This window comes from Guyanagaster necrorhizus (assembly GCF_019112545.1).
Source record: "Guyanagaster necrorhizus MCA 3950 unplaced genomic scaffold BT62scaffold_41, whole genome shotgun sequence".
In the NCBI taxonomy this organism is placed as follows: domain Eukaryota; kingdom Fungi; phylum Basidiomycota; class Agaricomycetes; order Agaricales; family Physalacriaceae; genus Guyanagaster; species Guyanagaster necrorhizus.
In genome coordinates this window covers 299,143-323,472 of record NW_025064920.1, presented here as the reverse complement: position 1 = coordinate 323,472, position 24,330 = coordinate 299,143, and the positions used below count along the sequence as shown (strand labels likewise).

The 24,330-nt window shown below is 48.8% G+C and overlaps 20 protein-coding genes across 20 annotated transcripts; 7 read left to right on the top strand and 13 right to left on the bottom strand.

Moving 5' to 3' along the window:
* Positions 1–239: 239 nt before the first annotated feature.
* BT62DRAFT_937433 (uncharacterized protein) lies at positions 240–1,041 on the top strand (the record flags this gene model as incomplete). Its single annotated transcript, XM_043187320.1, has 2 exons — positions 240–670; positions 743–1,041. A coding segment is annotated over exon 1 (299 nt), but the record flags the coding sequence as incomplete, so codon positions are not given.
* Positions 742–1,485, bottom strand: BT62DRAFT_553747 (uncharacterized protein). The gene is made up of 2 exons (XM_043181370.1): positions 1,326–1,485; positions 742–1,273 (listed from the first exon to the last, which is right to left on the bottom strand). Exon 2 carries the CDS (start codon positions 1,182–1,184, stop codon positions 831–833), a length of 354 nt encoding a protein of 117 aa, XP_043034696.1. The 5' UTR covers positions 1,185–1,273; positions 1,326–1,485; the 3' UTR covers positions 742–830.
* On the bottom strand, positions 1,363–1,607 carry BT62DRAFT_1012007 (uncharacterized protein; the record flags this gene model as incomplete). The annotated part of the gene is made up of 2 exons (XM_043177857.1): positions 1,363–1,548; positions 1,599–1,607. 2 exons carry the CDS (start codon positions 1,605–1,607, stop codon positions 1,363–1,365), a joined length of 195 nt encoding a protein of 64 aa, XP_043034695.1.
* Positions 1,608–1,892: 285 nt separating this feature from the next.
* On the top strand, positions 1,893–3,398 carry BT62DRAFT_1012006 (uncharacterized protein; the record flags this gene model as incomplete). Its single annotated transcript, XM_043177856.1, has 9 exons — positions 1,893–2,030; positions 2,055–2,168; positions 2,224–2,321; positions 2,384–2,563; positions 2,619–2,708; positions 2,761–2,814; positions 2,883–3,042; positions 3,079–3,207; positions 3,258–3,398. The coding sequence occupies 9 exons, from the start codon at positions 1,893–1,895 to the stop codon at positions 3,396–3,398; spliced, it is 1,104 nt and encodes a 367-aa protein (XP_043034694.1).
* Positions 3,399–3,475: 77 nt separating this feature from the next.
* BT62DRAFT_937431 (uncharacterized protein) lies at positions 3,476–4,079 on the bottom strand. The gene is made up of 2 exons (XM_043187319.1): positions 3,922–4,079; positions 3,476–3,871 (listed from the first exon to the last, which is right to left on the bottom strand). Exon 2 carries the CDS (start codon positions 3,799–3,801, stop codon positions 3,574–3,576), a length of 228 nt encoding a protein of 75 aa, XP_043034693.1. The 5' UTR covers positions 3,802–3,871; positions 3,922–4,079; the 3' UTR covers positions 3,476–3,573.
* Positions 4,080–5,092: 1,013 nt separating this feature from the next.
* BT62DRAFT_1012004 (uncharacterized protein) lies at positions 5,093–5,720 on the top strand (the record flags this gene model as incomplete). Its single annotated transcript, XM_043177855.1, has 2 exons — positions 5,093–5,152; positions 5,202–5,720. The coding sequence occupies 2 exons, from the start codon at positions 5,093–5,095 to the stop codon at positions 5,718–5,720; spliced, it is 579 nt and encodes a 192-aa protein (XP_043034692.1).
* Positions 5,721–6,094: 374 nt separating this feature from the next.
* On the top strand, positions 6,095–7,883 carry BT62DRAFT_1012002 (uncharacterized protein; the record flags this gene model as incomplete). Its single annotated transcript, XM_043177854.1, has 6 exons — positions 6,095–6,377; positions 6,428–6,454; positions 6,602–6,707; positions 6,958–7,296; positions 7,357–7,474; positions 7,536–7,883. 6 exons carry the CDS (start codon positions 6,095–6,097, stop codon positions 7,881–7,883), a joined length of 1,221 nt encoding a protein of 406 aa, XP_043034691.1.
* Positions 7,884–9,749: 1,866 nt separating this feature from the next.
* Positions 9,750–10,064, bottom strand: BT62DRAFT_855524 (uncharacterized protein; the record flags this gene model as incomplete). Its single annotated transcript, XM_043182479.1, has 1 exon — positions 9,750–10,064. A coding segment is annotated over one exon (315 nt), but the record flags the coding sequence as incomplete, so codon positions are not given.
* Positions 10,065–11,243: 1,179 nt separating this feature from the next.
* Positions 11,244–11,568, top strand: BT62DRAFT_937420 (uncharacterized protein; the record flags this gene model as incomplete). The annotated part of the gene is made up of 2 exons (XM_043187318.1): positions 11,244–11,308; positions 11,334–11,568. Coding segments are annotated over 2 exons (279 nt in total), but the record flags the coding sequence as incomplete, so codon positions are not given.
* A 338-nt stretch (positions 11,569–11,906) lies between these two features.
* Positions 11,907–13,006, bottom strand: BT62DRAFT_997372 (uncharacterized protein; the record flags this gene model as incomplete). Its single annotated transcript, XM_043190648.1, has 4 exons — positions 11,907–12,177; positions 12,221–12,259; positions 12,574–12,729; positions 12,813–13,006. The coding sequence occupies 4 exons, from the start codon at positions 13,004–13,006 to the stop codon at positions 11,907–11,909; spliced, it is 660 nt and encodes a 219-aa protein (XP_043034688.1).
* Positions 13,007–13,593: 587 nt separating this feature from the next.
* On the bottom strand, positions 13,594–14,390 carry BT62DRAFT_553420 (uncharacterized protein). The gene is made up of 3 exons (XM_043181368.1): positions 14,123–14,390; positions 13,805–14,069; positions 13,594–13,749 (listed from the first exon to the last, which is right to left on the bottom strand). Exons 1-3 carry the CDS (start codon positions 14,302–14,304, stop codon positions 13,696–13,698), a joined length of 501 nt encoding a protein of 166 aa, XP_043034687.1. The 5' UTR covers positions 14,305–14,390; the 3' UTR covers positions 13,594–13,695.
* A 38-nt stretch (positions 14,391–14,428) lies between these two features.
* BT62DRAFT_553470 (uncharacterized protein) lies at positions 14,429–15,111 on the bottom strand. The gene is made up of 2 exons (XM_043181369.1): positions 14,724–15,111; positions 14,429–14,634 (listed from the first exon to the last, which is right to left on the bottom strand). Exons 1-2 carry the CDS (start codon positions 14,957–14,959, stop codon positions 14,478–14,480), a joined length of 393 nt encoding a protein of 130 aa, XP_043034686.1. The 5' UTR covers positions 14,960–15,111; the 3' UTR covers positions 14,429–14,477.
* A 316-nt stretch (positions 15,112–15,427) lies between these two features.
* Positions 15,428–16,143, top strand: BT62DRAFT_553279 (uncharacterized protein). The gene is made up of 3 exons (XM_043181366.1): positions 15,428–15,723; positions 15,774–16,015; positions 16,100–16,143. Exons 1-2 carry the CDS (start codon positions 15,555–15,557, stop codon positions 15,908–15,910), a joined length of 306 nt encoding a protein of 101 aa, XP_043034685.1. The 5' UTR covers positions 15,428–15,554; the 3' UTR covers positions 15,911–16,015; positions 16,100–16,143.
* Positions 16,144–16,407: 264 nt separating this feature from the next.
* On the top strand, positions 16,408–16,986 carry BT62DRAFT_553269 (uncharacterized protein). The gene has a single exon (XM_043181365.1). The coding sequence runs from the start codon at positions 16,577–16,579 to the stop codon at positions 16,871–16,873; it is 297 nt and encodes a 98-aa protein (XP_043034684.1). The 5' UTR covers positions 16,408–16,576; the 3' UTR covers positions 16,874–16,986.
* Positions 16,987–17,099: 113 nt separating this feature from the next.
* On the bottom strand, positions 17,100–17,889 carry BT62DRAFT_909080 (uncharacterized protein; the record flags this gene model as incomplete). The annotated part of the gene is made up of 2 exons (XM_043183734.1): positions 17,100–17,766; positions 17,819–17,889. 2 exons carry the CDS (start codon positions 17,887–17,889, stop codon positions 17,100–17,102), a joined length of 738 nt encoding a protein of 245 aa, XP_043034683.1.
* Positions 17,890–18,503: 614 nt separating this feature from the next.
* Positions 18,504–18,830, bottom strand: BT62DRAFT_1011996 (uncharacterized protein; the record flags this gene model as incomplete). Its single annotated transcript, XM_043177853.1, has 3 exons — positions 18,504–18,585; positions 18,634–18,650; positions 18,702–18,830. The coding sequence occupies 3 exons, from the start codon at positions 18,828–18,830 to the stop codon at positions 18,504–18,506; spliced, it is 228 nt and encodes a 75-aa protein (XP_043034682.1).
* A 596-nt stretch (positions 18,831–19,426) lies between these two features.
* On the bottom strand, positions 19,427–20,614 carry BT62DRAFT_553315 (uncharacterized protein). Its single transcript, XM_043181367.1, has 3 exons — positions 20,505–20,614; positions 19,597–20,446; positions 19,427–19,518 (listed from the first exon to the last, which is right to left on the bottom strand). The coding sequence occupies exon 2, from the start codon at positions 20,334–20,336 to the stop codon at positions 19,632–19,634; it is 705 nt and encodes a 234-aa protein (XP_043034681.1). The 5' UTR covers positions 20,337–20,446; positions 20,505–20,614; the 3' UTR covers positions 19,427–19,518; positions 19,597–19,631.
* Positions 20,615–20,698: 84 nt separating this feature from the next.
* BT62DRAFT_1011994 (uncharacterized protein) lies at positions 20,699–20,925 on the bottom strand (the record flags this gene model as incomplete). Its single annotated transcript, XM_043177852.1, has 2 exons — positions 20,699–20,808; positions 20,859–20,925. 2 exons carry the CDS (start codon positions 20,923–20,925, stop codon positions 20,699–20,701), a joined length of 177 nt encoding a protein of 58 aa, XP_043034680.1.
* A 431-nt stretch (positions 20,926–21,356) lies between these two features.
* BT62DRAFT_1011993 (uncharacterized protein) lies at positions 21,357–22,100 on the bottom strand (the record flags this gene model as incomplete). Its single annotated transcript, XM_043177851.1, has 6 exons — positions 21,357–21,413; positions 21,468–21,509; positions 21,563–21,570; positions 21,601–21,759; positions 21,816–21,869; positions 21,923–22,100. 6 exons carry the CDS (start codon positions 22,098–22,100, stop codon positions 21,357–21,359), a joined length of 498 nt encoding a protein of 165 aa, XP_043034679.1.
* A 1,095-nt stretch (positions 22,101–23,195) lies between these two features.
* BT62DRAFT_553180 (uncharacterized protein) lies at positions 23,196–24,160 on the bottom strand. The gene is made up of 3 exons (XM_043181364.1): positions 23,971–24,160; positions 23,480–23,919; positions 23,196–23,429 (listed from the first exon to the last, which is right to left on the bottom strand). The coding sequence occupies exons 2-3, from the start codon at positions 23,863–23,865 to the stop codon at positions 23,330–23,332; spliced, it is 486 nt and encodes a 161-aa protein (XP_043034678.1). The 5' UTR covers positions 23,866–23,919; positions 23,971–24,160; the 3' UTR covers positions 23,196–23,329.
* Between the last annotated feature and the right edge of the window lie 170 nt (positions 24,161–24,330).

The window sequence follows — 24,330 nt, the reverse complement described above, 5'->3', positions numbered from 1 at the left end:
TACATACCTCAATGTTCAGAAAAAGGAAATGCCTGAAATCTGAGAGGTTATGGAGCCCCTCGGAATCGAACCGAGATCAATGATGTAGTATACAATTGTGCCAAACAGCGCATGTCATATCTATATTGCTTAACTATTTATTCAATAATAGCATGGCCAGGCATCTGAAAAAGAAAACAATGGCCTGTTGTCTTCAGGCTTCATGATTTGTAATTAGAATGGCCACAAAGAATTGAAAATCAACCTGCCAGCTTACAACATGAACTCGCCTCGCAACATGGAGAACTGGGATGTACCGGTATCTGAGGTATGAGGTTGGACACACACGCTGGTGAGCCACGATTGTCTATATGGAAGAGTCGCCACTGCTCGCCACATCGCTGATAGACGTCTTCGGTTTCGGAAACGTTATAGCTTTGAGGGATAGGACCCCGCTAAAAGAGCACGGTGCGATGCTGTTTGCCTGTGGAGGAGAGATTTTGGCAAGTGCATCATTCACTGGTGCGGAAATTGGGGAACTCAGTGGTAGCAAGGACAATCATCTAAGGGTCACCGAACAGGTTATGGCCTGGATGAGCAAGGTCGATGTTATACCGAGCGACGCCTATCCATCCTTTCGATCCACACCGCCATACGCTCTCAACATTGAATGATGATCCATATGTTCCAGGTAGGCTCCAGACAACACACCGACCCTTGATGCCCATGTCTGGGAGAGATAGTACCTACTGACCGTCCTCAGCAGGCAGCGCTACGACGATTGAAGGCCTCAGAGCAACGAACACCGTCTGAGGGGCCAGACGTCATAGCTATGATTTCTATTCAGTTCTTCATGGTAAATATCTTATCAAGGTCGGTTCGACACCATTAAGATTGTGTCGAGCCGACCTTGAAAAGATATCATCATCTGATCGCTTGGTATTAGGACCACGGTCCAAGAGCGGTGTTTTCCATTGGAAGCTGTAGGGCTTGTTGAGGTCGTTCTCAACGATGGTAGGAATTGTCTGGCGTTGTGGAAGGAAGGGAAAAGGAGGAGAGGATAATATAGCTTTATAGTCTTGGCCTTGCTCGCTCCCGGCGTCCATGAATAATTTCATCCCCATCAACAATAACACGCTAATATCCATTGTGCCTCCCTCCAGACTCCGATGGCGTTGAAGAGCTGGTATGATTCTCCATGACATACTGGCTTTGTTCTTGACCGGCGAAAATCTTGCAGACCCGCCTCTTTCACTTTGGCGAGTTTGTTGGTGAGATGGCCCATAATAATACCCTTGATTTACGGAAAATGAACTCAGTGCGTCGTGGTATCAATCTCCACTCACCTAGAAAAGCACTATATAGACTCGACAATGATGGTTGTCAAAGGTTTTGAGAATGGCTGGAGAAAGCTTCAAAGGGTTGTCGTCCCGGTGGGATGGGAGGAGGAGGGGTATGTCTTGTCAAGATAGACTGCGACGGCGGCACCAGTAGAGTCGTCTTGGATGATGGGGATGCTGTAGAAGGGAAAGGAGACATCGGATTACGTGCTGGGGGGGGAGCGCCGACCTTCGGGGAGCTCAGTGCGGTAGGGTAAATTTTTGAGTTTTAACGCATACCTGCGGCATTGCCTGGTCAGTTTATGATGAGATTATAAAATATACGCGTCCTCGTCCGCCAGATTATCACAGTTCATGAGGAAGGCTGCCTTGGACGGAAGGTCGTACAGGGTAATTATGCTGGGACTGTAAGGAGTACAGTTCAGCTTGGGTTATGCACATACAGCAGTACGGGCGAGATTTACTAAGTAGCGGGAATGGGTCATCCAGCGGATGTACGGTTCATGGACGCTCGTATTGATATCACTGGGGTAAATGCATGAAGCAAATCCACAGGACCTACAAGATACAACCATGGCCTGGCAACTCGGAAGCGAATGCACGAAAGGGTGGAGAGGTGTGGACGTCCCGACAGACTTTTTTTTTTTCCAAACGGACTCGTCAATGATACTGGCGATGAGACCACGAGCGGAACGGGGAAGAAGTGATCAGGTAGAGACTGATCACAACGAGTAGAGCCAACTGTACGCACAGAGTGTCTGTGTTGGTAGTGTACTGGCACAAGGTCCATGGTGGATGCTGAAGCGAGGGCGGTGTCGGCTTTTGACGAATCTCCTTTTCTCTTCCACCGTGTCGATACAGTGTGCCCGTGTCAATGTTTCGCCCCTATACGGACCCTTTCCAGACTACCATGGTTACAGGAGAATACCTCAATGAATCTCTCGCAGTCATCAGAGCAGCGACCAGCGGACTGTCATTGCGAGTGGTAGAACGAGCCCGTCTGTGCGTCGCGGAGTGATCTCAGACTGTATATTTTCATGGTCATTGTTCTGCGTGTTCGCAAGCCAAATTTCTCTACGTAGCGCAACCACTCCTTACCCTCCCTTTCTTTTGGGTCAACCCTGTTCTTCAACGCTGGGACATTATGTGAAGATCTTCGACGAAATCTGTCAATATCATGGTTCGAAGCAGAGCCCAGACTCTGGATTGGTGCGGGTCCTGGAAGAGTCATGGTCATGGGTATGGTATGTTTCTTCGCTGAGGGAATCAGTCTGTCAATTCACGCTATGTAGGACACAGGTATTCCGTCGCAGAGGAAAGTAGCTCCGCTTTTCTGAAATACATACCGTTCAGACTTTTGCACTGGAAGGCTATTGAGTGGAAGCTTGCGTGACGCCGTGCACTATCTTGTTTTGCATCTTGAATAGACGTACGAATGTAGACCAGTCAACCATCCGTGTAGTGGAGAGATTATCCTGGAATCCACGCGTCAAGGGTACGCGTCGCTCACGTGGTCATGCCAGAACATCAAATTAATTTCCTTTTTTCTTTTATTTCTGTCAGTGTCTCTTCTACCACACACCTGCATCTGCATGTCCTCTACATTTCCCATAGATATGAAGAAATTGATGTACTTGGCATATACGTCTTACTGGAGCGTACACAGACGCGCCTGTTAAACATGAAGGACAAATCGGGCTCTCGGACCTCAATATGGAACGTCGTGTAAGCTGTATAGAAGCGCGTCTGAAGAGAATAGAAAGGAACGGCGACAATTTACATGGTAGTATCGAAAGACCTGGACTCGCGTTTTGATTCAAAGTTGAACACGGAGATGCTAACGGAGGGCATCAACGACGCGATCAGAGAAGGATTTTTGACGAGCTGGGTACGTCGTCTCTTTGCGCGATAACTTCGATGCCCTCCATAGCAACGCAGACAGACACCTCGATTAATCAGCTGCGAGATCAGCCCTCCTTCTCCAGGCAGGTACCAGTATATGCCGCCCCAGGAAATTCTTCTACCGAGGAACAACGTTTCTCCGCGACCACGAAGAAATGGTATAGCTCAGGTGGTTGAGATAAGGGCCTCGATGTTGGTATGGATGCAGCACTTTCTGGCGACGACCATGTCAAATAATATCGAAAGATACAAGGCAGCAAAATGCCAAGACCGAGTCATGTAAGTACATTCTGGAAACGAAAGAATAGTCACGCCTCCGCCCACTGGTCAGGCGTCTTTTCTTGTTTGTTTTTCAGAGATCTTCGCCTCTGGTTGGAGGTGAGAAGTGTGGGAGACCGTCGTGTGCCAGAGGCCTGCCTTGAATAAGATTCGCGATCTGGGGGGAAGATAAGGTACGCATGCTTTCCTTCGAATCATGTACTGAGGCCATAAGACTCGTCACGTAATGCACTGGAATTTCCCCCAAACTTGATATAGAACCTAGCCCCCCAGGACGCGCGAGGAGGAAAGGAGTCCTCATCACACAGAAACAAAATTCGCTTCGATATCGAACAATAATCCTTCCGTTCTATTGAGGTGCCCCACCTTGCCTGTATTAGCTATGAGGTTCGTCGACTGTTAGGGTGAAATGATGACGCACCCGTGCCTATTGAACGTGGGTTCTTGCCGCTGTTATGAGGCGAGAGGAGTTCATTGCACTCACGTGTGACCAGTTGCGCTACGCTAACAGGACACCAAAAAACGCAAACAGTGGTGGTGCAGTCCTTTGAGACAATATGCGGGCAGCCAGGATGGTATCTATATCATCTATGAGAATCGTTGCTCTCCGCATTGGGCAGAATCTTCACCTTGCATTCGTTAGGAAAAACCTCGATTGCTGAACTGGAGAAGGCAGCGTAGAGGGTCATCGACCCGGTGGGGGTGAGCGCGGGCCTAAAAGATGGTAAGTGTCAACGAGTTCCTTCCAACATCAGGACAAAGCCATAGGATACGACATTGAACGAAGCCCGAGTGTGACAACAGTTGGTATCGTTGGCAATGTCTTTCGGGTAGTATCAGGAGTTCGTCGCACCTGCGTCGTTCGTGAGATTCGTCCTACAGAGCGAAAGGTAACGCACCGGATATACATTCGCAAGACTTCCGCGGATACCGTTTAGATACGTAACGGAAGAAAGAAAACAAATTGAACACGTACCTTGGTCCATTGCGGTGGACGTGTAAAGCGAGATTGACGCTGCGCCACAGAATTAGACTAGGTCCGCCATGGGGATTCGTTTGACCAGCCAATAATTGGGGTTCGAAGACCAGTAAAAGGGAATAGCATTAAGACGAACTCTTAGCAAAATCTTGAAAAGGAGGACGGCCCTATCTATGTTAGGTATCCCGGTGGCGAGTCATAGTCAACGACAAGTGAGGTAAATCGACCACAGGCAGAATTTATTATACTTGCACCAAGCAATGATTGATGTCAAACTAACAGAGAACGCTCAATCCAAGCACTTGATGGGAAAAAGAAAGACGTACCCGCTGTGGTTTACCAGCTGTCTGAAAACAAAACAAAGGCTCATGTCTTCAGGGCTCGTGATTTGTAATTTGTACAACGACCGCGAATTGAAAGTCAACCTGCCAGATTCCAATATGAGCTCATCTCACAACATGGAGGACTCAGAGGTGCCAGTGTCTGAGATCTGGGACTGGACGTACATTCTTGTGAGCTACGACCGCATATACGGAGGAATAACTATTGATTGCCACATCGCAGCTCAGCGCCTTTGGGTTTGAAAACACTGTAGCTTTTTAGGGAAAGGGCCATGGAGACTCCACTAAATGAGCGGGATAAGATCCTGTTTGCTTGTGAAGGAGAGATTTTGGTGAGCACTCATTCACTGGTACAGAAACTAGGAAACTCATTGATAGCAGGATAACCATTTGGGGGTCGTCGAACAAGTTACAGCCTGGAGGAACGAGATCGATACCCTAACGAGCGACACGCCGCCTATCCATCCATTCGATGTGCACAGGCATACACTCTCGATCTCGAATGATAATCCATATGTTCCGGACGAGGCTCCAGATGATGCGCCGATCCTCGACCCTAACGTCTGGGTGAGATGGTACCTGCCCCGTGGCAAGCAGCGCAACGATGATAGGAAGGCGTCGGAGGAACGAACGGCGCTCTGGCGCACCATACACCATGACCCATACGACGAGCCCAATGACTGGGCGGACTTCATGCGTGGCAAGACGGACAAGAAGACTCAGCACCATCGCGCCGGTCGCGATGAACCAACCAAATCCATATACGACAATACGGCATCGGTCAGCCCATCGGGGTTGACAACGATGATGCCAAACCGTTCCCACCCTCTGCCTCAGCTTCATCACGAGCACCAGGCAGATCCACTCTCTCTGACATTGAAGGATCCCTCTCCACCTTGACGACCGAAGCTGGCTCGGTCCTCCATGCTGAAACGACGGTTCAGATATTGATGCATCCATCTATCTGCAGAGGAAGAATTGGGCAGAGCAGCATCCGAGAGTGAAGCAGAGGTAGTAACTATGCTTTCCATTCAGTTTCTCACAACAATGATAATAGTGTCTCACCGACCTTGACAACTCTAGGATCATGAGCAAGATTCATTACATCGGTACGTATCGGGTGCACACTCCACGAGCAATCCTTCCAATCGGTAGCAAGCACACTGGGGTAAGAATTACTGAGATCGTTCTCGACATGATAAGGATCGACAACGACGAGTTCTGTTGTCATGGTGGAAGGAAGGGAAAAAGGTGAGACGACTCGGGAGGTCCGTATGGCGTCACAGTCACGGCCTTCCTTGCTCCCGACGTTCACGAGTAATCCCATCCCGCTCAACATTACTACCTTTGAGGCGCATTGTTCCTCCCCTCCAGACCACAGCGGCGCTGAAGAGCTAGAATGGTTCCTCGTTACATACTGGCTCGAAACCACTCTGGTTTCCGTGGATCCGTCTCTTTCTCCTGGGCCCTTCCATCTTGGCGTTGACGAGAATGCAAAGTGTAAATTTGTAAGCTGGACCACGATAATGTTACCGTTAATCCGTCCCAAAAAACTCGGTGTGTCGTGGTATAACCTCCATCACAATCCTCACTCAAGCTTTCTTCAGGTCTCGAGACGATTCTTTTGGCAGAAAGTGGATGGTTCCTCACTGGATAGCTCAGTATAGACTCGGCGATGACGGGCCATCACCATGACAGTTGCCGAAGGTATTCATAATACCACCACGAAGGAACCAGGCTTGGTACATATGGAACCTAAGAGGCAATGACACTTCTCCTAGGATTTCGTATCTCGCCGGTCTCGATATATGCGCTCGTAACCCGCGTGCGACGTGCCAGATCCAAAGAGCGAAGGTCGAGAAAGACCACCTATGAGGCGACTTCCCGGTGCGTCATTCGTCCGGTCATTCTTTACAGCCGATCATGATATGCTTCTCTAGGTCTTCCAACGTTTGACAAAACAATCCACGGCGGGCGACTGGGCCTCAATCACAGCGTCTAAGTACCTCCATCATCCTCATCAACCGTACACGCGTGCTCTAATGGACCCCGGGCTCTGATGAGCTCACCGTTGATGATGAGTGAGTCGATGTAGCATCCTTGCAAACAGAACCAACATTTATCCAGAAATTTGCAGGCCGTACCGCTCGGTATATGTGCTTTCAAGTACAATGCATATGCGTTATGTATGTGCCCTGGATTTGCCCTCGGACGGACGAGAGTCGAAGTTTTCCTCCGGACTCTTGAACACTCGCGGGCCCAAACCCCCTCGCGTAAATGGCCGGAGTAGGAAGTACCTCCAAGCTCTGCAGACTGACGCAGCCAACTTGGACTTTGGGCTCCTGCCTTTCAGACCACGGACTGGATGTGTGCTTGGTTTTCGCCGGGGACTTGACGATCAATACTCTTTCTCGCATCGTGTTCGCTTGGGCCTTCTGCAATCGGCATTCTGGACAAATCTTAGGTACCCTACCAGGTGGCTTTGAAAGAGTACGTCCCTGTATATCTTGCAAAACTGCTACACGTGCGAAGAAAGTCAGAGACCTATTTGGATACGAAGATTTGCTTTCTATCATCTGGCTCGGGCAGCAAGCGCGAAGGCGTATCAATTTCTTTCTCTAATTCGTGTTCGGAGAGGCTGGGAAGAACTATGGGTGCGTTGTCTAATGTCTATTGTCCTTTGTTGTTTTTTTTTCCCCTCATAACATCCTCCAGACGGATTCACGAGTCGTCCGGTTCAATGGCTTCGGACCACTTGTATTTCATCGCGTCCAAGTTCTCCTTGACGCTCCGCTATGGGCCATCATCCTCATGCGAATCCGCTGCCTGGCCGCAAAACTTTTGCATCTCATGCATGGAACGTGTCAGGACTTGGCGAAAGAAGCTAGGCGCATAAGTACCGGAGAGCAGAAGTGGATCTGTGTTTACACCCTCTTCTTCCGGCCACCTCAGGGCAGTCAGGATCGATGGCAAGTCTGCGAAGAGGCCTTCGAGGGAGAAACTCAGAGGCTGCTTGGACACCGAGTTTTGATTCGGGACGACGGATTGCCTTTTGCCGAGTGACGATGCCATGCCATCAATTTCCCAGGTTGCGATACGCTCATCCATGTCTGCCTTCCCTTGCCCTACGCCGAGGCTATGTATCCAAATACTCGTAGCCAATTCGCAGCAATAAGAAGTAAGTGACAGTAAAACATTTCCGGACACATAGCAGGTAAGTTACCTGACACGTTGAAATTGTCTTTCATCTCACCGTTTGCATCTAGACTCTAAGACGACGCGGGCATTTGATGAATGGCGTCTTTTGCGCATGATGTCCGGCGAGCAGCATTCCAGGTCTCTTCTCAGCTCTACCACTGCACGGCTTTGACCCAACGAGAAGGTATGTCATGCTTCGCTACTCCTGTGCCAACTCTAATTCTGCTTAGCCATGTCCTTCTCTTCAATACGTAGTCACCGGACACCGGAGCCGACCATTGAGACCAGAAGTCAGCCACGTTCGCCCCTGTTTCGTTTGTTGCATCTGCTGCCGTTTGAGGACGAATCGGAGTTGGTGTCTGGCATGATTTGGGACTTTTATGAGGTAAGGTAGATCTGCAGTCCATGTCAAGCCCCTACAACCCTGAGTTTGCCTGGGGTTAGGGTTACAGCAGAGAATTTTTCATCCCGTTTCTGTGCGACGGAGCACCCTCCTTTTTTAAAAAAACCTTTTGGCACTTGGAACGGCAAGCCTCATTTGACTGTGAGAGGGAGATCACCCTTGTGAATGCCCGTTCGTGTGCCAGAGCATGTTGTCCACTTGGATGGAAAATGCAGGCTGGACTTTTGGGTGACACTCTTAGAACCAATGTTTTGTTCTTTGACTTTTAGCTTTCGCTCTGTGCGTTCTAATAATATAAGATTCCAATACAAAGATGTCTCGACGTGATTATACATTTGTACGAAGAACATTATGGGGCTCCTACGGAGGAAGACTTATGTTATGAACAAATCTTTCTTAAATCCCTCATCGGTAACCAACACCTGGTCTTGCACTGTTTTGTAGTACACTGCTCAATTCTATGAACACAAGTCTAGCCTAGGAATGGGCTTAGTGGACTCACCAGATCTTGCCAACCTTTATGGCTGGTACTTTGAACAGCAATTGGAATTGATGGCCAATGCACCATTCTACAGGCGAGCTTGTATACGTGTCTTCTAAGATGGAGGCATTAAGTATGATTTCACAAGTAAGCTTTGATGGCTGCACAATAAAGTAGGATACAAATGAATCCCGTCACGAATTCCTCCTAACAACGTGATCCAGCACATACCTTATCACAAGAGCCACTCCTACCAAGAAAGAATTCCTTGGATATCTTGCCATCCTCTAGATATAAATAAAATTGAGACTTTGCACCCAAAATAAGTCTTGTACAGTGTGTATATTCCATAGACATAGCTCGTAGCACTACTCATCAAGGTAAAACATATCTGAAACGAATAACCTCCTCTTCGATCTTGTCAAGAATTGGGATAGCTTTCACATCATCCCTCCACATCTCCGGGAAGCGTGGCGAAAAAAAATTGTAGATCTGCGAATTAGGCTCGAATAGGCAAAGCTGAAGATCGTGTATAAAATCCGTATCGATCATCAGCTTGAGCATCTGAGGGGTCGGGTCTGTGCACCCGAATTTCATTAGACAATTCACAATGTGAACACAAATATCCCTCTTGAGAGATTTTTCTTCATCAGCAGTACTGGGAGAACGGGCCGTGGGATCAGTAGACATCGCCGCAATTTCCAGCCGTCTCAGAGAATGCCAATGTTGCACATTCTCCAGCAGTTTTGTCTGTAAATATTCCGTTTGTCAAGTCCATGAAGGGGATGCAGTTGAACGGAAAACTCACAATGACGTTTTCGTCGTGTTTCACTTGAGCCCTCTGCATATCGACACTGATTCCAATGTGCTCAAGATTGGTGCAGAGTAATAGAGCTTTGAGCATGGGAATATCGAAACACCAGGATCCTGCATATTCAGGTTGAACCAGGATACTTGTTAAACTCGACGAGTGTGCTGGGATGATGCGACGGAGAAATAATCGTGTATCGGTTTGGTCATTTCCGGGTGCACCCAGAGACAGATGTAACACCTTCAATCCATGATAAGCTCCAAGATAATGCAGGAAAGAATTAGTAAGTGCTGTATAGGGTGATATCACGCGAGGAAGGTGCACATCTGCGTCAAGCAATGCGTTCCAGAACTCATCGGGAACAATAAAGCCAAGTGGCAAGCAGAATTCCGACAAGTTCCGCAAGTGTGGGATAAGGGCAGGAATAGTTGACGGCTCCAGACTGAAGTAATGGCCTACAAGCATCACTGACCGCACAGAGCTATGTGTTCCCTCAGCGAATGCACTGAAGAGAGAGAGCACAGGAAAGTGCGGTGGAGGAGATTCACAGCGATCGATAATAACACCGAGCGTGGATAGATTTGGACTGTTTGCGATGATGGCAGGAACATAATCCAAAGAACCATGTCCGCTAATCTTCAGGCGGGTTAAACCATGGAATGGTGCGCAAGGGATGTCGTCGTCGATTCCATACGCTGATATCGAAACAAAATGGAGATGAGGACGATCGCTTAGTGAATGAATGATTTGATCCATTATCTCTGAGCACATCTTTGCTTTTCTGAGCTCCTTCCAACTGCATCACTGAATTGATTTCCAGGGACTCGGGAGGAAATTGACTACTCACTGGAATTCTTGCAAACCTTGCATCTGCAGCACGGCTGCCAAAATAAGTCTCCCCACTCTCTGGGAAAATGTTTTTGCACCCCAAATACCGCTGAATTTAGGCTTGTAGGTGCCGCTGGATGTAAGGAAATACAGAGATCGGATGAATCTGGCCAATCGTCGACCCTGTGAAAGCTCTTTGAGGAAACGGATTGTACGAGACTTATGTGTTTCAATCTTCGCGAAATCTATATAGAAATGTTCGAAAACAAAAGGCGTGGCAACGTCGCAGAGAGTTCTGCATGTCAGTCGGATTGCTTGACGACTGCTGGTACGAGGATCAGTCTACAAAGAAGAGTTAGGTGAAGTAAAAAGCTCAGGACTCTGGCTTACCATAATAACAATCTTCTCTAGCAGTTCTGTGGGTAACGCTAGAAGGGGCATGGTGGTACTAGGTCAACGTGACGAATGATTTAAGCGCTATAGGAGCGCGCTTATTCTTATTACTTGGATAGGCAACAACTTCCCCTGGGGCATCCAGTGCCTCAGGGAGTGTCATTCCTTCATCTATACCACCAGTAGCTGCTTGGAAGACCGTTCTTACTGTCCTGTCCTCATCATTCTCGTGTTGCTGCTGCCATGATATCGCTATCTAACCCCCTCGGCGACTTTTTTGCACGACGATGACTCTTCTGGGGCTTCCAGCGCTCCAGCGACTATCTCCAACAACACATAGTGACCAGTATCTATGGCAGGGACTTAGGCTATAAGTAAGTATTTAAGTATTTACCAAAGCCTACACGATATAATATTCAATCTAATCTGTCTTGATAAAAATCAACGGCGACGCACGACTTTAGCAGAAATGTACCTGTGTCATTTGTTCACCAGTTCCAAGACTGCTATCACATCAGCCTCCCCCGCTCCCTTCTCTTGCATATTGCACGGTAGCCTGTCCATTATGCCACGTCCTCTTTATTCTGGCAACCGACTGGGCTATTCGAGGTGATTTCCTACAACAATTTCTCATACGGCGTGAAACTCTCCTCGCTCTTCTCCCTAACCATATTCCTCATGAACTGCAGATACACGCAAATCACCGTGTCCGCGAAACACGGTTCGCCCCCCATAACAAAGTCACCTTGGCTTCCTTCGAACCACTTGCTGATCTTCCCAAGGTTCTCCTTCGCTTTTACCCACAGCTTCTCTCGCTCCTCGCCTTTTCAGCATCTCAACCTTGACAGCCACATGCAGCCTCGTCTTCAGTAAATACACTGCTGTCGCCTCGTTCGTCTTCGTCGTCAGTACCGGAAAGCGGAATGGCAGGAGGGGAACGAAAGCGGCGACTACTGCACTTAAGAAGGCGAGCTAGAGGATCATCGTCCCGGCGGGGATGAGAACGGGCCCGGAGGAAGGGTATGCTTTGTCGAGATAAGCTATTACGACGACCGAGTCAGAAACTACGGCACCGATGGGGTCGTCTTGGGTGATGGAGATCGTGTAGAAGGGGGAGACGCCATCAGGCTTCGTGCTGGTGGGGGCGCCAATCTCTTTGGCTAGAGCTTTGACGTCGGGGAGTTCGACATAGACGGTCTTGTAGGGCAGGTTTTTGAGGTTTAGGGCATACCTGCCGCATTTCCTGGTCAGTTTTATGATACGCGTGTAGTGCAATATACGCGTACCTGGTCGCCAGGTTTTTAATGTCCCTGGGGAATTTGGGGCTTTGAACGGAAGGTCGTACAGATTAATCATGCTGGGGGTTCACTATGACTCTAAGATGAATGCAGTTCAGCTTGGGTTATAGTTCGCGCGAGGCATACTTAATATGAATCATCCAATAGCTATGATCTTTGTCATTTCCACGAAGTTAATGCGGATGTACAGTGGCCGCTCGTAACCTATTGACATCCACGACCATACCGTCCAAGACCGCGGAGTCGGGCCTTTATTATTCAGATGATACGCATCACATGTTGGCTGACTACACTTTTGTTTTATTGGGGAAACCAGATCCAAGGAGCAGAAGTAAACTTACGAGATAGCTGATAGATTATCTATCGTCAGGTAGACTTGGAGGCAAACGTGCGAAAGGGTGGAGTAGAGCCGACTTTGTAGGTAGAGTGTCGATCGTGTTCGCGTTTGTACCGCTCGATAGTGGAAGTTAAAGCGGGAAGTAGTGTCCGAACGAGGACTATGCAGCCATAAGATTGAGAGAGAGAGAGAGAAAAGAAGAAAATGAACGCACATATCTGCAGGTCCCTCCAACTCGCATACTACTCTGCCCGATAGATATTCACCGCTGCTACACCTGAGAGTACCGAGCAAAGCCCAGCTCCTGCGAAACCATTCAAGGCGATTTTCGAGTACTTTTTGGTAGCGAGCGGTGGGAGTAATGACAAAAGACGCGCGTCGGTCTTCCGGACCGGGTTCCGCCCCCCGCTCTTCAACCAAACGGTCGAAACATCCATAGAGAAATGCCGTCAACTATTCGTGAATGGTAAAGGCATCACTCAGGTGGGGTCTGCATGATGGTCTTCGTTCTTTAAAAAGGCTTCGATATTGTGATGTATGTAGCACTTTCTTGCGACGATCACTGGCATGTCGGATAGTATCGAGGGGATCCGAGGCAGCAGAAGGTCAAAGTCCCGAGACCAAGTGATGTAGTAGATTGGAAACGGAAGAATGGCCACGCCTCTACTAGCCGCTAAGGCATCTTTTCCTCTTCGTTTTTCAAAGGTCTTCATCCCTTTGATTGGCGGAGAGAGGTCATTGAGATCATCGCACCCTAAAGGCCAGTCTTGAATGAGATTCATGGTCTGCGAAGATATAAAACAGTTACGCACCGGTTCCTTTTCTTCCAACACGCAAGTCCTGCATGGACGACGCCGTAAGGATCGCCGCACTATGACATCAAGCAAAACTCAAGCATGACAATGTAGAGTCATGAATTCGTTTTTCCTGCATCGTCCATGAGATTCATCCTGCAGAGCCAAAGGTAACGCACCGAGTATGCCTTCGCGATGTTGAGAGCAGGTTGCGAAGCGCAGCGGGGAAAGCCAGGTCTGGAGTCGAAAGTCAAAAGCTAGTAAGCGTTGACTTTCGATCTCCAGTATTGGTAGCTACGATTATGTAAGGTAAGAGTGACATGGAGGGTGTGCTACTTCAACACGCGAGAGATTTGTTTGCTCCGTGCAAATGAAAGCCAGAAACCCTGCATATACCATATAGGTACATATCGGAAGAACAGAAACAAATTAAACGTGTACCTTGGTCCATTGTGGCGGACGTATTGGTTGATGCTGCGCCACAGGATTAGACATTAGGTCCGTAGCGGAGTTTCGTTTGACCAACTGATAATTAGGGTTCGCGTACCAGTATGAGAAGACCACGAAGACCGAAACTTGGAGAAATATCAAGAAGGAGGACGATCCTATCTGTATTAGATATCCCGGTGGCAAGTGACCGTCAAGGAAGCAAATCGAGCACAGGAAGATTTTATCATACTTGCACCAAACAATGATTGACGTCAAACTAACAGAGAGCGCTCAACCTGAGCACTTGATATGGGAAGAAGAAAGATGTACCCGCTGTGGTTTGCCAGCCGTCCGAAAAGAAAACAAAGGCTCATGTCTTCAGGGCTCGTGATTTGTAATTTGTACAACGACCGCGAATCGAAAGTCAACCTGCCAGATTCCAATATGAACTCATCTCGCAACATGGAGGACTCAGAGGTGCCAATGTCCGAGATCCGGGACTGGACGTACATTCTAGTGAGCCACGATCGCGAATACGAAGGAGTTTCTACTAATCGTCACATCGCAGCTCAGCATCTTTGGGTTTGAAAACACTGTAGCCTTTAGGAATAGGGCCATGGAGACTCCACTAAATGAGCGGGATAATATGCCGTTTGCTTGTGAAGGAGATATTTTGGTGAGTGCGTCATTCACTGGTACAGAAACTGAGGAACTCATTGGTAGCAGGAAAACTATTTGAGGTCATCGAACAGGTGACGGCCTGGAGGAACCAGATTGATACTGAACCGAGCCACACGCTGCCTATCCATCCATTCGATTTGCACCGGCATACGCTCTCAATCCTGGATGATGATCAGTATATCCCTGGTGAAACTCCAGACGACGCACCGACTCTTGTCCATCATGTCTGGGTAAGATAGTACCTACTGACCCTCCTTGGCAAGCCCCACTATGATGATAGGATGGCGTCGGAGGAACGAACGCCGCTCTGGCACACCATACACCACGACCTACAGTGACCCTAACGACTGGGTGGACTTCATGCGCGCCAAGAGGGACGAGAAGACTTGGCACCATCGCGTCAGTCGCGATGAACTGACAAACACCGTATACAACAATATGGCGTCGGTCAGCCCATCGGGGTTGACAACGACGATGCCAGACCATTCGTTCCCTCCGCCTCGGCTTCGTCACCAGCACCAGGCAGATCCAACCTCTCCGACATTGCTGACTTCCTCCCCACCTTGACCACTAGCTCGGTCCTCCACGCTGAAACAGTTGTTCAGGATATACTGATGCATCCGTCTGTCTGCAGAGGAAGAATTGGGCAAGCAGTATGCAACAGTGAAGCAGAGGTCGTAGCTATGAATTTTGTTCAGTCTCTCGCTACAATGATAATGATGCTGCACCAACCGTTGAAAACTCCCTAGGACCATGAACAAGATATCATCTCATCGGCAGGTATCGGGTGCACGCTCCAAGAGAAATCCTTTCCATCGGCAGCGGACGTAATGGGTAAGAATTACTGAGGTCGTTCTTGACACGGTAAGGATTCGCAGCGACGAATTCTGCTGCCGTGGTGGAAGGAAGAGAAAAAGATGAGACGACCAGGAAGGTCCGTATGGCGTCACATAGTCACGGCCTTCCTTGCTCCCGACGTCCATGAATAATCCCATCCTGCTCAATACCAATACGTTTGAGGCCCAATGTCCCCTCCCTCCTCCTCCTTCCCTCCTGACCACGATGACATTGAGGAGCTAACATGGTTTCCCGCTACGTACTGACTTCGTTGACGAACGAAACCGTTCTGGTTCCCGCACATCCGTCTCTTTCTCCTGGACCATTCCATCTTGGCGTTGGCGAGAATATAAAGCGTGAATTTGTTGGCTGGAGGACGATAATGTTACCGTTAATCTCAAAAAAAAAACGCCGTGCGTCATTGTGCAATCTCCATCTCCATTTTCTCTTAAGCTTTCTTCAGGCTTCGAGACAGTACTTTTAGCAGAATGCTGTAAAGTCCACTGTATAGGCTTGACGACGACGGCCCATCGCAATACGATCGCCGAAGGTACTTGTAATACCACCGCAAAGGAACCAAGCTCTGTACATATGGATTAGCCTAAGATCCAACTCCACCTCTCCCAGGATTTCATATCTCATCGGTCTCGATATCTGCGCTCATAGCCCCCGTGCGATGTGCTGGACCCAAAGAGCAAATGTTGAGTAAGTCCATCTGTGAGGCACACTGCCTATCTCTCCCCGCGAGTAGGTATAGCATCCTCACGAATGGAGCTAACATTCGTGTAGGAATCCATAGTTCGTACGACTCCGAATATGCTCTCTCAAGTGCAAGCTGGAAGGCACATGCGTTACTATGCCCTGGATTCGCCCCTCAGCTATGGACCGACTGTACATGTCCTTATTCTCCCTCGTCATTGTTGTGGTAGCCTCCGTTCTCTTCACTACCTACACCGCTCTTTCGTTTTAATCCTGAGCCAGATTAGACCCGTACCCTCTTCGAGTTTCTGTGTTTATGCACTGCGTGTGCAAAGTAAGAACTGGAATGTATACGTAAGTAGATCTTCCTAGATCCGAATTGAGGTCGTCCGGTAAAGAAATGACTACACCAAAGGATACTTATGATACAGGCGCGCGCCCAGCCCATTATCTCCACGAAATGATCTTACCAATCAGCCACGTAGAGGAACGAGGGATGTATGCAGGCCAGTAAGTACTCTGATACATAACGGAAAAGTGTCGCCATAGAGAGAACAGCTGGGCACGATGGAGGAGTGTGTGGTAATTGAATGGTCGCAAGCAGTACAACAGAGCGAAGCTGGACAGGCGAGACTCGACGACAAGGAAAATATCGCGTCAGGCTTGTCTTTAAGAGTGCCTGCATCTGAACCAAATGATTATTCGAGGTCCAACAATGGCCTCCTGGTGAATCTGGATCTAATCTTCTTAGTTCTTTACATAAAAAGGAAAGATGAAGTTGCTTCAGGAATGGACATTCACAGATTCGAACTGAGGTCACTCGCTACAATGTACACGATGAAACAGCTACACCAAAAGCCGTGATAAATATACCGCTCCGATATATTTTGTTGTTCATAATGTGGTCAAGAGAAATAACGCAGAGAGAGTACAAAGAACTTGAACACAGCAATAAAACACAGACCCGCCAAACACGAACGGAAAGCGATCTTTCCCAACAACGGCGGAATTTCCTCATAAAGAAAATGTCGCTCGACGGCTGCCTTTGAAAGAATCGGCGGAAAATCGAGTGGGTATTCGAAGATCCTTTCTACGACAGTTTCTCATATGGCTTGAAGTTCTCTAGGTACCTTCCCCACCTGCCATCATTCCAACTAACGACGTCTTTCCACTCCTCACTCTCCTCCCCAACCATCCTCCTTGTGAACAACAAAAACGCACAAATCGCCGTGTCCGCGAAACACGGTTCATTCCCCATAACAAAGTCCCCCTCGCTTCCTTCGAACCATTTGTTCATCTTCCCAAGGTTCTCCTTCGCTTGTACCAACAGCTTCTCTCGCTCCTCCCCTTTTGGCATTTCAACCTTGCCAGCCTCACCTAGTGTCGCTTTCAAGTAATACACCGCCGTCGCATCGTTCATCTTTGTCGCTATCCCCCCAGTGTAGAATGGCCGGAAGGGACCGAACGCATCGGCGACTGCACTGGAGAAAGCGAGTTGGAGAGTCATCGTCCCAGTGGGGATGAGAACGGGCCCGGAGGAGGGGTAGGTCTTGTCGAGATAAGCCGCTATAGCGGGAGAGTCGGAGACGACGGCCCCAGTAGAGTCATCTTGGACGATTGGGATCGTGTAGAAGGGAGATACACCATCCGGCTTCGTCCTGGTGGGGGCGGCACCGATCTTTTTGGCTAGAGCCTCGACGTCGGGGAGCTCGACGTAGACAGTGCGGTAGGGCAGACTTTTGAGATTTAGAGCATACCTGCAACATCGCCTGGTTAGCTTTGGCGCGCGCCTTGAAGATACACACATACCTGGTCCGCCAGGTCATCATAGTCCCCGGAGAATCGGCTGCCTTAGTCGGAAGGTCGTACAGAGTAATCATGTTGTGAGTTCACCACAACTGCAAGGAATGCTATTCAGCTTAGATTATATATATACAACATTTCAGGCAAGGCTTACTAAGTAGCTGGCATGAATCATCCAGTAACTGCGGTCTTTGTCATTTCCATGAAGTTAACGCGGGTGTATGCTTCGGTGGCCGCTCTTATTGATATCCACGACCGCGGATGAGAAACCAGCGGGATTTCGTTGTCCAGACGATATACATCACAATATGGCTGCTCCCTTCGGACTCTTCCAGTTTACTGGGGCAAACACGTGAAGCAAATTCTATTGACATAGGACCAAGCCAAACTTACGATATTAGACAGATAATCCAGACGCAGGAAAGGATGCAGTGGCGCCAATGAGAGACAACTCTATGTACAATGTTGATGATGGAAGTAGAATAGACCAACAGTATTGAGCGGAGCCTGAGTGTCGTAGCTAGTGTTTCGGTGCAGTCCTTCAAGGTAGGGTGATTTACTTGCCCAAACGGTGTCAGCGTACCGCCCGTATTATCCATGAGATTCGACACTCTGCAAAAGGAAAGGTAACACACTTATTTAGTGTTGCATCTTCCTCTTCCAAGTGCCCATAGAAGCCTACAACCGTCGGCTAGCGGTCGAAAAAGGGAAGATGGGGGAGATCTGCCTGAAGACTACAGGCAATCGCATCACGTGTTGATCGTGTGCTGATCCTGCGAAGATCTGAGCCCAGAAAAAAATGCAAGCGATGCACAACTTACCAGTTAGTGATTACGGCCTATGCATTCACAGAGCATTCTCTTCGTGGGGTATAAAACATGAAAATGACCATGTCGGCGAAGCAAGGTTCCCTCCCCATGACAAAGTCATCTTCACTTCTTTCGAACCACTTGCCCATTTTCCCGAGATTGTCTTTGACCATTACCCAAACCTTCTTGCTCGTGTAAGCTGTTGTCATATCGTTCAGTTAGTCGCAGCGGGGGAAGCAAATATTTCAGTTGTTGCGTTGGACAAGGCAAGGTGGGAGGGTCATCGTCACGGTTGGTATGAGTATGGGTCCGGAGGAGAATGCGCTTGCTTGGTGATCTTTGGTCTTCGAGATAATGGCCCTGATCTTGATACGGCCACAGCACTTTGTGGAACCTGGTATAGGTATCCACATCTGTGTCTAATCACATCGAGAAGGGCGTGATGCGAGGCGGAAATACCGCGTCGTGTACCACATTGCGGCGACGGAAGACTAGTCACATCCCTGCTGGCTGTCCTCTTTATCGTCATCTCTGACGGGCGGAGTGAAGTAGCTGGAAGTGTGCTCTTGGAGACCTTGGTACCTCCTAGAAGCCAGTTTTGAGCATGAGATTTCCACTCTGCGAGAGAGAAATCGGTTACGCACTCGCTACTTTTCTTTCCAACATCCAAGCCCTGCATGTATGCGCCATTACAAGGCTGTAAGATTGGTCGCGCTACAGTATCGAGCGAAATCCAAGCGTGGCAATGGGTGATATTATCATCGGCGATGGCCTTAGGGTAGCATGATGTATTTAGTAACTTGTACTAATCTTCATCGTTCGTGAGATTCGTCCTGCAGAGCGTAAGGTGGCAAACAGAAATTTCCCCACATCTTCGACTCGCAGAGAAAGCTATGACTGTCGACCAGCAAAGATACGGCCAGGCGCAATGAGTTCCTGATCGTTCAAAGTCAATAGGAACAAAAGCAAACTCACGAGATGCATTATGTAGCAGATAGATTATCAATTATCTACGGCCAGGCAGACTTGGGAGCGAACGTGTGAAAGGGCGAGTAGAGCCAACTTTGTAGGTAGAGCGTCAATGGTGTTGGTGTTGGTACCGGCACAAGGTCGATGGTGCAAGTTGAAGTGAGGGAGTAGCGGCGTCGGCCTTTGCCGGATCTCGTTTTTCTCTTTCGACGCCCTTTCCTACAACAGCTTCTCATATAGTTCGAAACCATCCAGATACCTTCCCCACCTATGATATCTTTCCACTCCTCACTCTCCTCCCCAACCATCCTCCTCATGAACAACGAGTACGCGCAAATCGCCGTAGTCGCAAAACACGGTTCGCTCCCCATAATAAAGTCACCCTCGAACCACCGGCTCATCTTCCCAAGGTTCTCTTTCGCTTTTCCCCACAGCTTCTCTCGCTCTTCGCCGTTCGTAATTTCAGCCTTAGCAGCCCCACCTAGTCTCGTTTTCAAGAAATACACCGCTATCGCCTCGTTCATCTCTGTCACTATCCCCACAGCATAGAATGGCCGGAAGGGAGCGAAAGAATCGATTACTGCGCTTAAGAAGGCAAGCTGGAGGGTCTTTGTCCTGGCGGTGATGAGAACGGGCCCGGAGGAGGGGTAGGTCTTGTCGAGATACGCTATGGCGGGAGAATCGGAGACGACAGCACCGGTAGTCATCCTGGATGATTGGGATGCTGTAGAAGGGAGATACACCATCGTACTTCATCGTGGTGTGGGCAGCGCCAATCTTTTTGGCTAGAGCTTCGACGTCGGGGAGCTCGACGTGGACAGTCCGGTACGGCAGATTTTTGACGTTTAGGGCGTACCTGCAACATCACCCAGTTAGTTTCATGACGCGCCATCAAATATAAATTACACGCGTACCTGGTCCGCCAGGTAGTCATAGTCCTTGGGGAATTGCGGTCCTTGGTTGGAAGGTCGAACGGAGTAATCATGCTTGGACTGCACTGAATGCTATTCAGCCCAGGTCATATACATACAGTAGTTCGGGCGAAGCTTACTCAGAAGCGAGCAGCATGAATCATCCAGCTGCTGCGTGCTTGGTCATTTCCATAAAATTAATGCGGATGCATGCTTCGTGGAGGGTCGTATTGATCATTTGATGTCCACATCCGCACCAGGAGGGCGTGATACGCATTACAAGTTGGTTGATCGCTCTTCTCTGTTACTGGGGTGAACACATGAAACAAAATCCATAGGAACAAAAACTAAACTTACGATGTTGGATTTGGACCGTGGAGCGGATGTGCGGATGGCTGCTATGGTATGGCCCTACTGATGTCATGGCTCCTTGCCCGTATGAAATTTCTCAGAACCATAACGCAAACATCTGCCGCGAAGTCGAGGATGAAGCCAATCCCATTTCATGAGGAGACATTATCCTCGCTGAAGTCCCATTACCTAAGGGCATGAATGATCACAGAAATCTCTACCGCTCCTCAAGAATCCCGCAGTCATCGAAATTTCAGTGAAAAGAACCTTGCTAAATGCTATCAAGGCTATTACCCTCGCAAAGCCATATTGGAGAGTAGGGATAAGGACGTCAAGCCTATTTGGAAGGCTATTCAGTAGAAGCATGTGTGATGGCGGGTGCTCTCTTGTTTTATAGGGAACAAATCTTGAATAGACGTACGAACGCAGACTCGTGAGACGGATAGATTATCATTGAATCGACGCGCTAAGGATATGCGCCGCTCACGTGATCGCGACGACAAATCAAATTGACTTGCTATTCTGCGTCTGCGCGTCCTCCCATGGGTATCGCAAATCCCGCTGGAACTGGCATACACATATCCAGATCAATTATTTTGGTGAGAGCGCTCTGACGTCGCTTCTGGCGTGGTTGAGGTTTCCAGGTTCAGACAAAATCTGCAACATCGATTCATTAGCATCGAGATGGGACTGATGAAATGCTCACGTACCTCGTCTGCTGGGTAGACGAGCTATTAGTCTGTAATACACAGGATGGCATTGCACGGGTGGAGCTTTCTTGGGATAAGGGCCTCTTGATATGGATGTAGCCCTTTGGGGCGAATAGAGTTGGTATCCGCGTCTATGTCGAATTCAATGCGCTGCCGCAAAATGGATACGAAGACGATGTCATATAGAAAACGCAAGACTGGTCATGTCTCCGTCCGATGTCTTCTTTGTTTTTCATAGGTCTTCATCCTCCACTGACGCAGGGCGGCAGACACCCAGCGAGAAGTGTGCTCTTAGATGTCGTCGTACCTACTGTTGACTATCAGATTGAACATCCACGAGAAAGCAAAATGGTTACACACCTTTTCGGCCTCTTTTCGACATACAAGTCCTGCATGTGTGCTCCATTATAAGGTCGTAAGATTGGTCTTCAAACGAAGCCCAAGCGTGGCGATGGGCAATATCGTCAACGATGACCTTCGGGTTCATGGTGTCTGCATTGTCCTGTGAACGAACCGGATGTGCCTCCCAACTTTGCATGGGAGTTTAGTCCGCAGTACGCAGTACGGAAAGGATCGGCCATACTCCTCTTCAGCAACTCCCTCATTACATCGAAATAAAAGTCATCTCGATACTAGTGAAGAACCTTTCCGTTCCAGATTTTGCTTGTGTTCACTATGCCAACTGCCTATATGCATGAGGCGAGAAGAATCTATTGCGCTTATGTATGAACACTTCTAGATGATGTGCGGCCCAGTGTGGTGTATGGTATCTATATGCTATCTATGATAATCGCTGCTCCCAGAGGTAAAGATGACGCACCTTGTATCTGCTCCAGACGCTCGACTCATCAAAGCCCCAGTAAAAGGTGAGATCAGATTAGATGGAAGCATAAACGCAAGCGCATCCCGCCAGCAAAATAATCCAAAGAAAATAAAGCGGCATGGTCGAGAACAGAATAATGTAGTCCGCACGTCCAAAGTAATGACCCTCCTCGGAATCGAACCGAGATTGTCCACTACACGCGGTAAGGAAGCGATTGCGCGAAAGAGCCTCTGATACAGACGAGCAAGATGACGGATTTCCTTCAAGTGTTCTGATAGTAGTGGAATAAGGGACGGAATCCCAAGTATAGATGCCGGTATTGCTCACCAAGTAACGAACCCCGAAACGTACGATCCTGATGTTGTTTGCACGGGAATTGACAAACTCGACCGCAGCATTCAGCCTCCACTGCTGATAAACCCGTTACAACAAGGCAAGCTGTGATCTCATCATGGATTTGTGCCCTACTCCCTCTACACGTAGACCCGTTACTGTCTGGACTTCGAAAGGGTGGCCGTCAAAGGTCCACTGGAGAGACGCGCCACGGTCGCCAGTCTACCGTACGCGATTGTTTCGCTGATTTGCACATCATCGCTGTTGCGTCGTCAATGCTATATCCTGAGTCTATAACATAGCATCCCCTCTTCAAATCGATCGAAGTATTTACGTCCTTCATGGCAAATGAGTGATTCTGGAAGCGGAAGAGCTTTTCCCAGAGCAGATGAGAATGGAGGTGATGGTTGCGCTGGCGCCGAATGGAGTGTGAAGAGAGAGGAGCGGAAGATGGGAATGAGTAGAAAGTGATGGATCGGGCAGGCACTACGAGGACAGCGGACGGGGTGAGCACGATTTGGATATACAATGGTCAGGCGGCGTGTCAAGGTACGTTTGCTCGCCTGTCTTCCAGTTGTGGGATGAGCGTACGGAGGTGTCGTCTGCAAGAGCTAGCACGTCCACCGTAAGGTTGACGGGCCGGAGGTCAATGTCGATAGACCTGATTTCCTGTTGCATCCCAGTGTCGTCCAAGTGCAGAAGGACGAATTTCTGTGATCTGTAGACATTAGCAGTCGTTTAGCAGACCGATAGGCACTCACAATGAAACCACCACACTGGCTTCAGAGTCTGGATCATCGTTCAGCTTAACTCCTGTGAATATCGCCCCTTTGGCGACCATTCCGAGCACATTTGCGTACCCGTGATATCCCAGATGGTCAGCACTGACCAAATTAGCTTCGAAACATTCAGAAGCCACTTGTGCTGGCGCCCCGAGACGAATTTGATCTCTGATACGGGCGATCCGTCGTCTCCTTCTGGGTGATAGAGAAGATTCAGCAAACCATCGTGATGGGAGTCGGTATGCATGTCGCGTGCGCTGTTCAAGATCGATATCATCGAGCAGGAAAGGATAGCCATTGAACAGAATGTCCAACTTGTGGGCGTTGGTCCATATGATTGGTAGCCTTGTCAGTGCAAACAACATGCATAAGATCACATTCGACAGTGACTGATACGGCCATTTGCGAACGGACGGTTTCTGTTTGCACGCTCAGATGGTGGGACACAAAAAAAATGGCAGAACGCGCACCTTTTCCCATACCACTATTAAGGAATCTGTGCCAAACGAGCTACGCGACTTTCTCCACAACCGCTAGGTCCTGGACTCGTGGCTGGATACACTCTGTCCAAGTCGCCGAGGATCATTAGGATAGCAGAGAGTGACTTTATTTCCTCGACTTGCACACATGCTGACCTAGCGTTAGATGGTACATCGATCCTGAGAAAGACAGTGCACAGGCGAGGTGTCAAGTGAATGAACACAGAGAAGGCGAACGAAAACCATGGCAAAGAAGCAGGCGAAACGATCCGAGGCGTCTTTTGATAATAGGGACACTGCCATGGCAAAACAGTCCAGTATGCTTGTAGCCACTGACGAAAAGGCTCTGTG

Coding starts and splice junctions, on each gene's coding strand:
- BT62DRAFT_553420 (XM_043181368.1), bottom strand. CDS start 14,304: ATGTACGTCCAGTCCCGGATCTCGGACATTGGCACCTCTGAGTCCTCC. Junction 14,070..14,122: donor CGGCTGGCAAACCACAGCGG/GTACATCTTTCT, acceptor GCTCTCTGTTAG/TTTGACGTCAATCATTGTTT. Junction 13,750..13,804: donor GTCCGCCACAATGGACCAAG/GTACACGTTTAA, acceptor TGGTATATGCAG/GGTTTCTGGCTTTCATTTGC.
- BT62DRAFT_553747 (XM_043181370.1), bottom strand. CDS start 1,184: ATGTCATGGAGAATCATACCAGCTCTTCAACGCCATCGGAGTCTGGAG.
- BT62DRAFT_553470 (XM_043181369.1), bottom strand. CDS start 14,959: ATGGTCTGGCATCGTCGTTGTCAACCCCGATGGGCTGACCGACGCCAT. Junction 14,635..14,723: donor AGTGGGGCTTGCCAAGGAGG/GTCAGTAGGTAC, acceptor ATCATCATCCAG/GATTGAGAGCGTATGCCGGT.
- BT62DRAFT_553315 (XM_043181367.1), bottom strand. CDS start 20,336: ATGGTGTATCTCCCTTCTACAGCATCCCAATCATCCAGGATGACTACC.
- BT62DRAFT_553279 (XM_043181366.1), top strand. CDS start 15,555: ATGGTTTCCCGCTACGTACTGACTTCGTTGACGAACGAAACCGTTCTG. Junction 15,724..15,773: donor AATCTCAAAAAAAAAACGCC/GTGCGTCATTGT, acceptor AGCTTTCTTCAG/GCTTCGAGACAGTACTTTTA.
- BT62DRAFT_553180 (XM_043181364.1), bottom strand. CDS start 23,865: ATGTTGTTTGCACTGACAAGGCTACCAATCATATGGACCAACGCCCAC. Junction 23,430..23,479: donor GCCAGTGTGGTGGTTTCATT/GTGAGTGCCTAT, acceptor TACAGATCACAG/AAATTCGTCCTTCTGCACTT.
- BT62DRAFT_937431 (XM_043187319.1), bottom strand. CDS start 3,801: ATGAGGACTCCTTTCCTCCTCGCGCGTCCTGGGGGGCTAGGTTCTATA.
- BT62DRAFT_553269 (XM_043181365.1), top strand. CDS start 16,577: ATGGAGGAGTGTGTGGTAATTGAATGGTCGCAAGCAGTACAACAGAGC.